The sequence below is a fragment of the Peromyscus maniculatus genome, chromosome 18, assembly GCF_049852395.1.
Source record: "Peromyscus maniculatus bairdii isolate BWxNUB_F1_BW_parent chromosome 18, HU_Pman_BW_mat_3.1, whole genome shotgun sequence".
Taxonomy (NCBI): domain Eukaryota; kingdom Metazoa; phylum Chordata; class Mammalia; order Rodentia; family Cricetidae; genus Peromyscus; species Peromyscus maniculatus.
Genome location: NC_134869.1, coordinates 34,080,300 through 34,093,272, shown reverse-complemented (window position 1 = coordinate 34,093,272; position 12,973 = coordinate 34,080,300). Strand labels below are relative to the sequence as shown.

General features: G+C 37.5%; 1 protein-coding gene across 9 annotated transcripts in view; it reads left to right on the top strand.

The window, feature by feature from the left end:
• The window catches only part of Nav3 (neuron navigator 3), a 521,591-nt gene that overhangs the window by 486,658 nt on the left and 21,960 nt on the right, over positions 1-12,973 (top strand). For all 9 annotated transcript variants that reach the window (XM_042263540.2, XM_076553883.1, XM_076553884.1 and 6 more), the window contains 6 exons: positions 370-523; positions 2,720-2,894; positions 7,357-7,454; positions 9,724-9,819; positions 10,385-10,553; positions 11,712-11,947. In XM_042263540.2, the coding sequence (XP_042119474.2) occupies positions 370-523; positions 2,720-2,894; positions 7,357-7,454; positions 9,724-9,819; positions 10,385-10,553; positions 11,712-11,947 (928 nt within the window). The remainder of the gene's footprint in view (positions 1-369; positions 524-2,719; positions 2,895-7,356; positions 7,455-9,723; positions 9,820-10,384; positions 10,554-11,711; positions 11,948-12,973) is intronic.

Sequence of the window (12,973 nt, the reverse complement as noted above, 5' to 3'; positions counted from 1 at the left end):
ATGGAGAATTTCATGTTACAAATGGAGGGTTAAGCCCCTTGACAAATACACAATGGAATGTCACAATGGCTTCTTTTATCCGTATCAGCCACCAGGGAGTTCTGAGGATCACTTTTTATTCCATAATACCAGACTGTTTTTAAACTTCAGAAAACAGGACAAAAAGATGAAATGAGAAGTAGCTGTTTTCAGTTTTGAACCTATGAATGAGTGCTGGCAAAACTCCCCTTTGCTGTTGGTTTTTCCAGCAGCAAGGAATTTCTTCTGTACCTGGTGGATATTCTGAAGTTCAGCCTTTAAAAGAATCATTCCTTTCCCTAATCCTTGGGCTTCTCCTGACAACCTATTTTGTGTTTGGTTTTCCTTTAGGATCTGTGAATGCACCGAGGCTGAGGCAGAGATCATTCTGCAGTTGAAGAGCGAGCTCAGAGAAAAGGAGTTAAAATTAACGGATATAAGGCTGGAGGCCCTCAGCTCAGCTCATCATCTTGATCAGATCCGGGAAGCCATGAACCGGATGCAGGTCTGTGCATCTGTCCTTCAAGGAACAAAATAGAAAGATAAAAAGCCAGCCTTTTCTCTTCTCATAGGCATGAGATAACAAATTCTACTTTGAAAACCACCATGCACTATTTCTATTTTTTTATTCAGTCTTTGCAACTCCGTTGTTAATACCAAATGGGGGATTTGCTCAAATCCAGGTTGGCAATGGGAGGGCAAACCGGCATACAGGGCAATTCAAGAGACACATACAAGTGAATGGATTCAGGCAGGCAGTTGAGTTTTAAGAAACTACTATGAAATTTGCTTCTTTACTTTCCCATGCATTACCTTTGTGTTGGCTCTTTAAAGATGTTCTTTTGAAATCTGGCTTCTACCCATTTTCTACTGAAAGACGAAAATAATGAGGAAAACTAGAGACATTCATCACAAGCTTTAGGATATGGGACTAGAAGTGATTTTGAATGCTGTCTTGGCAGAAATGCTTCTGCACTTTTGGAAGCATCTGCTGTCGGAGTTCAGAAAGGGTCTGTGCTCTACTCCTTCCTTTTTACCATTGTGAAGCAATGATGACTTGGTTCCCCGGACTCTGGAAATAAGAAAAGCAAATGCTAAGTAGTTTATCTGCTGCTGTTGCAATGAACAAAAAGGTTTCTGTGGTTGTTATGAGTGTGGTGCCCTATTCTGCAAAATAAAACCTTTCCCATTTGTTAGCTAAGGTACTGAAAGAACTTAAATCACCTTGTAATTATTTTTGCTTTGTCCAGTTGGCATGAATTCACAGAAGTGCAACTGGCATCATTGTCCTGTGAAAGTCTAATATGATTTTTAACAGGAGTAACATTGGGGCTGGTGAGAAGGCTCAGCCTTAAGATTACTTTCTGTTCTTCCAGAGGATCTGAGTTCAGCAACCAGCACCCAAGTGTTGTGGCTCACAGACTCCTGAAATTCCACTTCCAGAGAGTCTGACACTCCCTTTTGGATTCTGGAAGCAATACATTCACAAACACAAATCCACACACATATAAACACCTATATACATAATTGAATTGTTTTTAAAAATTAGGAAACATCCAGTTACATTTAAAAATATTAGGAAACATCCAGTTATATTCTTTTAAGATTTGGTTTATCCTTGTGAATGTGTTTGTCTTTGTGAATGTATATGTACAAGTGTGTGCATTTATGTAAATACAGCTAGGCTAGAAGGTCAAGTGTCCTCTCTTCCTGTCCTCTATCATTCTGCATATTCCACTGAAGCAGGATCTCTCCCTGAACTTATGGCTAGCATAGAAGCCAGCAAGTCCCAGTGATCCCCCTGCCTCTATCTTTAGTTTGCCCCACCAAGAACTAGAGTTATGTATATATATATATACAGGGTACTCAGTTTGCTACATCTGTGCTGGAATGTAAACTACTTTTTTTTGCTGAGCCATCTCTTCAGCCCATTTTTTTTCTTTTTCTTTTTTCTTTTTTTTAATTTTTTTATTTATTTTTTTATTTTTATTTTTTTGGCAGTACCAAGAACCAAATTTAGGACCTTGCAAATGCAAGGCAATCACTCAAATATTGGGCTATATGCTTAACTTTTAAATTTGTTAAAATTATATTTTAGCAACAGAATGGGGCATATAGCTTAGTATGCAACATTTGCCTAGTGTGTGTGGTTTACTACACAGTACCACAAATAGTGACATTAGTAATTGTGTCTGTGTTGGAGGATGTAGCAACTCATGCATGGGAGATGGAGGACGGTTTCTCTTTTCTTCTTTGAAATAAAATCCGCCGGTGGTGGTGGCGCACGCCGGTAGGATTTGCTGAAGGAGGCGGAGGCAGGAGGATCACGAGTTCGAGGCCAGCCTGGGCTACACATTTTTAAAGGGGCTGGGGAGATGGCTCAGAGGTTAAGAGCACTGGCTGCTCTTCCAGAGGTCCCGAGTTCAATTCCCAGCAACCACATGGTGGCTCACAGCCATCTGTAATGAGATCTGGTGCCCTCTTCTGGCCGGCAGTCATACATGCAGGCAAAACACTGAATACATAGTAACTAAATCTTAAAAAAAAAAAAAAAAAAAGAAATAAAATCCTGTTTTCATAATGTATGTTTGTTTGACATTTGACCATAGTATTGAACAAGCATACAGATGAAGTCTGATACAGAAGTTGGTCTCATTTTCTCAAACTCTTTTTTTTTTCACCTTTTATGTCTTCATAACAGAATGAGATTGAAATACTGAAAGCTGAAAATGACCGGTTGAAAGCAGAGACCGGTAACACTGCTAAACCTGCTCGGCCTCCCTCTGAATCCTCAAGCACTGCATCATCTTCTTCTTCTCGCCAGTCCTTAGGGCTTTCGCTCAACAACCTGAACATCACAGAGTCTGTTACCTCAGGTGAGTCAGTGTGTGTATGTGCTCAGATCCCAGCAAGATTATTCTACTCTCCTTGGGGCTTAGGGACAGCCTGAGGTCAGGAGGATCTTCCCTGTCTTCAAAATCCTCAGAAAGCGCTAAAATTTATCTTATATACTTGTTTATTTTGTTTGTTTATTTAGTTAGTTCTGGGATGACTGAGTCTGGCCTAGAACTAGCTATATGGATCATCTGGCCTTGAACATACAGAGCCCTAGCTGCCTCTCCCTCTCAAATCCTGGGACTTTACTTGAAATTTTAGAAGAACATTCCCTAATACAGAATCTTAGAGATACAGTTCTCTGTATTTCAAAAAAAAAAATCACAGTGAAGCACTTCTATGATTATGAATAAGATGAATAGGGATAAATATTCTCCATGGTGATTGGCCCTCATGAATATAACAATAATAACTCCATGCCCATTAATAGAGTTTTCAGTGTACAGAGCCAACTTCTAAATGACTGCACTATCCTTCATGATGTTGGCTAGAGAGCATAATGCTCCTCTATCACCCATTCTGCAGCTCTATTAAATTTTCAACAAAGGAAAAGAACATGCTGGATTCTCTTATTGTATTCAGCATACTAATGATAGAACAAGGGTACAGTTCTGATTCGATTTCAAATAGAGTCATATGACATAATTTCATCTTCATATCTGATGTATAATTCAATTATAAGGTATAACTCTTCCTGTGACATTCAATCATGGACATAGAATTTCTTTTAGGAATTGTTTACGTGGGGGGATCTGTGGTAATTGCATGGCACAACCACCAGATGACACTGAAAACTAATGATGCACATTTTCCTGGCTAACTAGACAGCATTGTAGAATCAGGATGCTGAACCAAAGGTACCTAGATGCAAAAGGACCAGAAGATGAGATGGAGGAAGATAAAGAAATGATATTAAATGGTGAAATTGAACACATTTTTATTAAATAACATCTTCAAAATAAAAGTGAGAATTTTTTTAATTCTATTTTGATGGCCTTTCCTAATATACAGAGAAATGCTATAAACATACTTTCCTTCTTTATATAGACAGAAAAATAACAAACACTTCAAATAATTCAGACAAACAATGTTCATAGCTGTTTAGGACTGTAGCTTAATGTCCTACTAAACAGTTGCAGAGGATTCATGACTAGAGCTTGTATTCTCCTGGGGGTTGTTAACTCAGGTGATCTGGGAATCTCACCAAAGTGAGACATGCCATGGCCATCCTACTGCCAAGAGGAGAATTTGAATATTGAGCACACAGAGAAAGGAGTAAGTAATGCTGTAGTCAACAAACCTTAGGAGCCATTTAAAATGGGTCTTTTTTTTTTTTTTTTTTTTTTTTTTTTTGGTTTTTCGAGACAGGGTTTCTCTGTGTAGCTTTGTGCCTTTCCTGGAGCTCACTTGGTAGCCCAGGCTGGCCTCAAACTCACAGAGATCCGCCTGGCTCTGCCTCCCGAGTGCTGGGATTAAAGGCGTGCGCCACCACCGCCCAGCTAAAATGGGTCATTTTTAAAATATTATCTTTCAGCTTCTCAATGGTCCCTCAAAGTAGGTAGTCACCAGCCCATTTTACATGGGAGTGAACCAAGTCTTAGGACAATGACTGTGATCATATTTGTCAAGACCATATACCCAGCAAATAGAATAAGTAATGTTTAAACTCTGTTCAGGATGAATCAAAGTCTAGAGTTTTCACTTAATTTTTTCCCTTAATTATTTATCTATGTAAAGGCCAAGGACATCACTCATTTGTTTAAAGGTATGTGTTTACTCCAAGTTGTCAGGAGATTTTCATATTTTAAGCTTAGTTTTAAGAATGAATATATCATGAAGTGAATGACAGACATGCCAGGTTGTCAAGCAAGGTATATTCCATTTGAAGGACAGCTACCTACTCAACATTATTGCAAAGGACTCTATGCCCTCCACTTATTCTCCATCTTCTCTCTGTCAGGACCATGTTCCTAGAACTCCCAGATTTTGTGCTTTTAATGAGTGTGATTTTAGGCTCAGGCTTTTCTGTAGGTATCCCAGTGGCCTGAGCAAATAACCTGAACTCATTATGTAGTTAAGGCTGGCCTTGCTCTCCCAATGTCCCTGCCTTTTCCTCACAATTTGCTAGGATTTCATGGACCACTATGACCCAGGCTCATGGTCAGCTCTTAAAAATAGGGTTTTTTCACTTTTTTTTTTTTTTTTTTGACTGAACCACTTTCCTGGCATTTTGCTTGCCTAGGACATCTCAACCTTCTGGTCTTCTCCCAAACCCCAACTCCTGTGGAAATGCCTATCTATCTAGGACTTTCTCTCCTGTCAGTTCCTGTCTGTTTCACTGCCCTGTTTATTGTCAGCATATTCTGAAATCACTTTGTTGAGAACATGCATCCAGAGAAGCAAGAAGTTTATTTTTTCTACTTTGATGTGCATCTCAATATCCAGATTACTTTATTTTTTTAATGCTTACTAAGTATTTACTGGATGCTTATGAATATTTTATGAGTAACTAAGCATTTTGAATATTTATGAGTAACTGAGGCAGAAGTTTGGCCATGAATTATAAGAAGTTCAAATAACAAACAGCCAATGGCGTGCTGCTCTAAACTCCCAAAATTCAGACCAAAATAATTGAAATAATCTTTAAGAAATAACTTTATTAGGCTAATATTTATTATCTCCATAGGATGTTTTATAATTCAACCTATATACATTCTGTAATCACCAGCTCAGGCTGATAAGCGTTTCCATCTCTTCAGATGTCAATCACTTCTAACCTTTGAAAATTTCATTCTATTCTAGTCATTCTGAAATATATCACAGATTGTTTGAACTTTTAGTTATCATTTTATGCTAAAGAATGGCTAGAAATAATTCTATAAACTTTTATTTTTGAAGACAATAGTTAAAAAGGAAAAAACTATGACAATATCTTCTAGGAAAATAGGTAAATTATAGTGAGGATCATCTTTGATAACTTAAAACTTTACAGTGAAGGAGAGCATTGGGATTGAGCTCTGTGGGAGAGCACTTGCTAAGACTATACAAAGCTTCTAGGTGGTGGTGGTGGTGCAAGCCTTTAATCCCAGTACTCCAGAAGCAGAGGTAGGTGGATCTCTTTGAGTTCATGGCCAGCCTGGTCTACAGAGCAAGTTCCAGAACAGCCAGGGCTACAAAGAGAATCTCTGTCTCAAAAACACTAAATAAATAAATAAATAAATAAATAAATAAATAAATAAATAAATAAATAAAATAATTCACAAAGCCCTGATTTCAACCTACTTGCAATAATATTAATAGTTATTATAATAATAGTTCTTTATTAATTATATGATATTTAAGTAATTTTTGACTTTTCCTTTGCAAAATTAGGCATTTAATTATTATTGATGTAATAGAAGCCATTCCAAGAATATATGGTAGCTCACATTGTAATCCCAGCACTCAGGAGACAAGGATTGCCATGAGTTCCAGGCTAACCTGTCAGAGAGTAAGAACCCATCTCAAAAAAAAAAAATATAAAGTTTCCATTTTCAGGAGTCATCTTAATAAACTGTTTTGATGATGCTAATAATCACAGTGTTTGTCTGAAATTATCAGTGCAGCTGGGTCAAACACATGCATTCTTTCGCATGTAACTAAATTATCTTTATCCACAGAATAGTCTTCATATTAGGCATGACTCAATAATAGCATCATTGCTGAAGGAAAACAAGGGGGGTATTTTTTATACCAGTTCTTCAGATTGGACATGTATCTGCTATATTTTAAATTTCAATATTTAATCTCATTTTAAAACTGATATTATAAATGCTAGTAAGATTTACCATGCTTTAGCAACTATTAGAATATTGCTAAAAGACAGACTTTTAGTTTTGAAGCTGTTAATGTAAAGGGTCCAGAAGAACAATGAGTAACATGCTTCTATAGATATGTACAATGTCATGCTTAAGAAGATGCTTCTTAATAACAATACCTAATAGTGATAGATATAAAGAAAGTGCTACTGCAACTGTATCATGTACCAAATGCTTGGGAAATGTTTCACTTGACAGTCACTGGCCTCTAGGCATCTTTGCATTCATAAAATGAAAAACTGGGTTGCTTCTCAGCTTGTTAAAGTTAAAATGGTACCTGGATATTACTTAAGTATTGTCTAGACCTATCAGTGATAGAATACAACGTATCTCCTCATTCAAAGGCAGTGGCCCAACACTTAAGGAAAAAAATCTTTGCAAGCAGAAATAAATCCTTAAATTGAAATCTTAGTCCCACCATGAAATTCATCCTCTTGAGAGCTGAGGATTTTCTAACCACTTAGGCTAACATGGCAAATAGGTTTCACTGGACAATATTTACAATACAGGACTGAGAGAAGGTCACGGGAAGCATCCCTGAGTTAATGGTGCTCTGGAGTGACTATGTTTCTTTTGGACTCCGTAGATATTTTGCTAGATGACACTGGTGATGCAACTGGACATAAGGATGGCCGCAGTGTGAAGATTATAGTCTCCATAAGCAAGGGCTATGGTCGAGCAAAGGTACTTCCCTAATCTTATGTTCTTTGTAAGTCAGGAATTAGAACGCATCTAAAGTTAGATGTGTTGTATGTCCGAGGGTTTGTTCTTGTAGTTATCCTGCTTCTCTGCATTGGTGCCAGCTGAAAATGTTACATAAGATGAAAGGATGGAGACGGTAAAGAAAGGCCATCGCCATGCACAGGTCACTAAAGCTGTTGATGTGATCGATGTCCAAACAGGACATGAATGAATACTGTAGACATCAGAGAGACAGTCTCATGTTCCATTAACGCTACCTTTCCATGTCCATTTTAAGCCTAGCCCTACTTGATCAGGCAACTGTGTAACTTCTGTATTCAAATACCATCTTCAAAACAATGCTACTTGACTCTGTGTCCTAAAACTTAAAGGGATTTTTTTAATTGAGTCGTTACTTAGTAGCCCAGAATGCATATTTGTATTTTTTTAATCAAAAATAATAAAATATTTCCAAGTTGAAAAACAATTAGGGTCCCTGAGTTTTAAAAGTGAAATGCTGTTTATGAAAATGGTGGGAGTATTCCAACATCAGAATCTTTCTGCCTGGCCTGCAGACCTGCGCCTCCTTTTCCCAAGTGGCCATTTACATCTCGTGGTCTGAGGGAAACCTAAGCTACGTCTAATCTAAAAAAAGCTGTTCTGAAGCATTGTGTAAGCACCGTATTTGCTGTACTATAAACATACTAGAAAAACAGTTTTCCCACCCAGAATAATAACTCTAAACAATAAAGTGTTCAACATCTTTTTCCAGTAGAATCCATTAGAGTTGTCAAGGTATGTAAGGACCACCGCAATAAAGTGACATGGTAGAGATTGCTTTAAAAATAAAAACAAAAAAAAAAAAAACTATTTCCTACTAGTTCCAGAGGCAGACAAGTCCAAGATGGAGCTTCTAGCCAGTTTGGATGATGGTGTGGGCACTCTGGTTTGTAGATAGTCAAGTTCTTGACTGGTTCTCATAGTGCCTTTCCCTGGCATCTCTGAAAGGAAGAGAGAGGCTGTACCACAGACATTACTCTTGCCCTGTTGTCCTCACAGTCATGGTCTGCACTGACCCTAAATATCTCCCAGAGGCCTCATTGCTCAGTCATTATTACCCTGGAGATCAGGTGTTCAACAAATGAATTTGGGGCATATAAATATTTCACCCACAACAGTACTAAAGAAAGTATCAAAACCACTTAGCTGAGCATTTGTGAACTTTTTCTAAAAAAGGAAAGATTTGACTTCCCATTTAGATTATATCTCAGTAAAAATGGTGATGATTATTTACACTGACAGTGTTAAATATTACAGATAAAGGAACCAAGGATCAGAGTCAGCAGAGTGGTTGACCTCTGATCACATTTCGTGATAGATGCTTTCTGAATAGGTAGATGCATTCTTAATAGGTAGCCACTATGTGTTATAGAATCCATGCATTCTAAAGGCTTGGCTCAATGATTATTTTACTATACTTTAATGGTCATTAGACTATGGAAATCAGGTTTGTAATTATTAACTAATTCTACTTACTGGCATCACAATTATTATTTCATATAATTATTTTCACCTAACCCCCCAAAATATTCCAACTTAACTACAACTGATAGAATCTTTGTATTTCTCAAATTCCTAGAAAAAATCAATAATCCACCCTATAAATAATATAGATGTGAGACTACCATTTCTACTATTAAAGTATTCTCCAAAGTTCTGTGGGTTTCTCTTGTGGGTTTTTAGAAATTTTCTGGTAACTTCAAAATCACACCTGTTTTCAAATAGGTAAATATCATAGTAGTGTGGATAACTTTGTTGTTAAGGAGGCATTAGATATTACATTTAAATTTTAACAACTGTGTTTTATCAAAGATAAAAATCATAAATTAGTAAAATGAAGTTCTATATGTGTGACAAGATCTTTTCTGTCTTCTATGTCTTCCTTCCCCACAACCTCTAAAAGGAGCGATGTGCCATGTGCATCAGTATGGAAAGCAGTTCTCTGTGATAACCTTCACCCTGCCTTCCTTCTGAACAGCTTAGGCACCAGTTTCCCTTTGCCTACTGTGCCGTTCAGGCTCCTTTTTATTATTGTTGTTCTAGCTATTACTTTATTTGCTTGGTTGACTAATTCACTGGGGTATGTTTTATTTTATATAGCCTACCACATGCAGTCTTAAGCAGCAACCACATTAATATATTTTAATTAGAAGTATAGTGATAAATTTAAAAAAAATCTATTTGGTCATCTCTTTTTTTCGTTCTCATTAAGGACCAGAAGTCTCAGGCATATTTGATAGGATCCATTGGTGTTAGTGGAAAAACTAAATGGGATGTCTTAGATGGTGTCATTAGGCGTCTCTTTAAGGTAAGCTTTTGAAAGTAGCTTGACATCAATTTTCATATTTTTGATGTTTTACTTAACTTTCATAGCTTAGATGCATCTGATCCCCTCCCCATCTCAGTGGGGAAAGATTTCTCTCCTTGTACTGTTTAACAGTTCCTATATAGTCAGTCCAAATTTTCTTTTAATTTTTTTAAATGTATTTGTTTTATATGTCTAAGTGTTCTGCATGTAAGTTTGTGCACTGTATGCATGCCTGATATCTGTGGCCAAAAAATGACATCAGATCCTTTGGGCCTGGAGATACAGATGGTTCTGGGCTGCCATCTGGGTGCAGCAACTGTTCTTAACCACTGAGCCATCTCTTCACTCAAAAAGCCTACAGCACTGGGTATCCCCGTGGTACTAAGTACTCATCATGTTCAACCCTGATTAGCTTCTGAGATTCAAGGTGGTCTATCCATAGACAAAATTATGAATCAAAATTCTTGATAAGCAGCTTTATATTAGCATGAATTTGTATTTGTTACAGATGAGTTGAAGGTCTGTTTTAACTTATATATATTTTTTTGTGTGTGGACCACTTTAGGAATATGTGTTCCGGATTGATACATCCTCTAGTCTTGGTCTGAGCTCTGACTGTATTGCTAGCTACTGTATAGGAGATTTAATTAGATCCCATAACCTAGAAGTGCCTGAACTGCTACCTTGTGGATACCTGGTTGGAGATAATAATATTATCACTGTGAACCTGAAAGGTAAAAAGAAAAGCCCAACTTTTACCCAGGCCCCTCCTTGTTTTTTTTTCTTTTGTACTTGCCGTTTGTTAAAGTTTGCAAACAATTACAAATTGTATTAACCTCTGGCATAATTTTAGTATGAAATGAACATTGGTTTGTCTATAAATAGAGTTCTGAAGAGTCACCAAGACTTGTAGAAGAAGGGTAACAAGAATGATGTCAGCTTCTAGATATTTTTCTATCTCATCTTTATGAGAAGGGCTTTCAATGGAAGTTATTGTGTTTCCTGGACTAATATATTCATCACCATATTTTGGAGCTAGAAGTGTGTGTGTTCAATAAACATCCACACTGGGTAGAGAATGAAAGTCAAGAGCCAGGGATGAGGCATGCCGCTTCCTGGTCTTCGGCTGTCATGACTGGTTATAGCTAGTGGAACATCTAACACAGGCTTACCTCCCTAGTTCTTTGTTTGAGTGTGTTTGAGAATGAGGAGGTATCTACATAAACTGTGGGTTAATAGCAGGATTCGTCAATATTTGGTTTTATGATTAAAGTAATTGGGTTGGTAAAAGGAAATAATGTTGCTCTCTTCTTAATCCTTTACCAAACACTGTAATTTGTATTTTTTCAAAAGCTTACATGGCTGTACAGCTGTGGTGCTTTATGAGTGACAGAAGGTAATAAGGATGGGGTGGAGAAAAAGACTAAGTATTGTCCTTTCAGTTTTGACTTTTTGAGACAGGGTCTCACTCTGCAGTCTTGGCTGGCCTTGAACGTATATTGTCTTTTACTATGCCTGGCCATTTCCCCATCTTGCTTCTATAAATCTTACACATCTCCCTTTCTTCTCTAACACCATAATACATCTCTAAGAGAAATTAGCACATTTGTTTATTTTAGTAAATTTAAATTTATGTTTATCTTTCTTTAAGAAATAATGGAAAACCTGCAGATGGCAGTGGAAGGAGCCTAAGCAGCTTAGATGATTGTTGTACCTTCTTATCAGTGTTGGAATGACAACCAATGCCTGCAAGTTAGAAGTAGTTAGAAAATTATTTTGCAAGAACTACATTCTTATGAATAACAAGGCTTTATTTTGGCTTATTAATATATTTCTAATTCTACAAAGAAAAAACAATAATGCTTATTATTCCCTTTGTTTTCTTCCTTCAGGGGTAGAAGAAAATAGTCTGGACAGTTTCGTTTTTGATACACTGATTCCTAAACCAATTACCCAAAGGTACTTTAACTTGCTAATGGAGCACCACAGAATTATACTCTCAGGACCGAGTGGTACTGGAAAGACCTATTTAGCAAACAAACTTGCTGAATATGTAATAGCCAAATCTGGGAGGAAAAAAACAGAGGATGCAATTGCTACTTTTAATGTGGACCACAAGTCAAGTAAGGTAAGTCACAGAATACTAAGAAAGCAGCTATTATTTTCCAGAAGTGTCTTCAGCAATCAAGGTTTAAAATTACAGGCACCTCACATGTCACACATCAAAAAAAAAAAATCCTACTATGTCATTCTCTAATATTATAATCTAGTGGATGAACAAACTTTGCTTTAATTAATGCTCACAAAACTACTGTTTTCACTTACCACATTTGTGGGAAGTCACTGGGATCATATGGAATAAAATGGTAGAGCCTTTGTTGCTGCTGTCCCTTAAGATGTGCATTGACAAAGTGCTAAGCAAGAAAGGCAATGATTTATGATGCTATGGGAACAAGAGGATTAAATGACTCCATAGGCTGAGGCAGGCTGTATACAAAGACAATATTTGGCTGAAGCATCAGAAATGAACAGAAATTAACTGGTAGGTTGCAGGAATAGGGACTGATTTGGAGATAACAGTAATAATCGCAGAAATCCTGGGAAAGCAGCAGTTTGCTTGCATCATGTCTCTTGAAAAATTCCAAATGAGAAGCTTGGGAAAGTGAGGAATGTCGCAGTGGTTCACCATTCTAATAGGGCCACCGTAACCTGACCTGCCTGTTATTACGTTGGCACGTGAGGCTGTAACACCTCACTGGCACTTCTCTACTTAGTAAAATAAAGAGTGCTAAAGTAGGAAATAGATGATGGTTACCATGTTCAGAACACTACACTAGTTTTACCAGTTCTGTTTTGTGTAAAACCCGCTCCCATGTTTTCCCCAGGGTACTCTTGAGGAGGGAGAAGTGAAAAATATTTAGATAGAAATATAGAGGGGAGAGACAGATAGAAACACAGGATAGCCTCAGGAGGGCCTGGATCAATATCCACTGGCCCCTCTGTCTCTTCTAAAAGACTTTTTAGAAGAATGCCAAGGGTGGAGCAAAAGACCTCCCCCTAGCACAGCCAAGAGCAGACTCTTCCAAACACCTGGTAAACACGCACTAGTCAGTCCATCCCCTTATGCAGCCCTGCTGGGTAAAGCAAGCCCAGA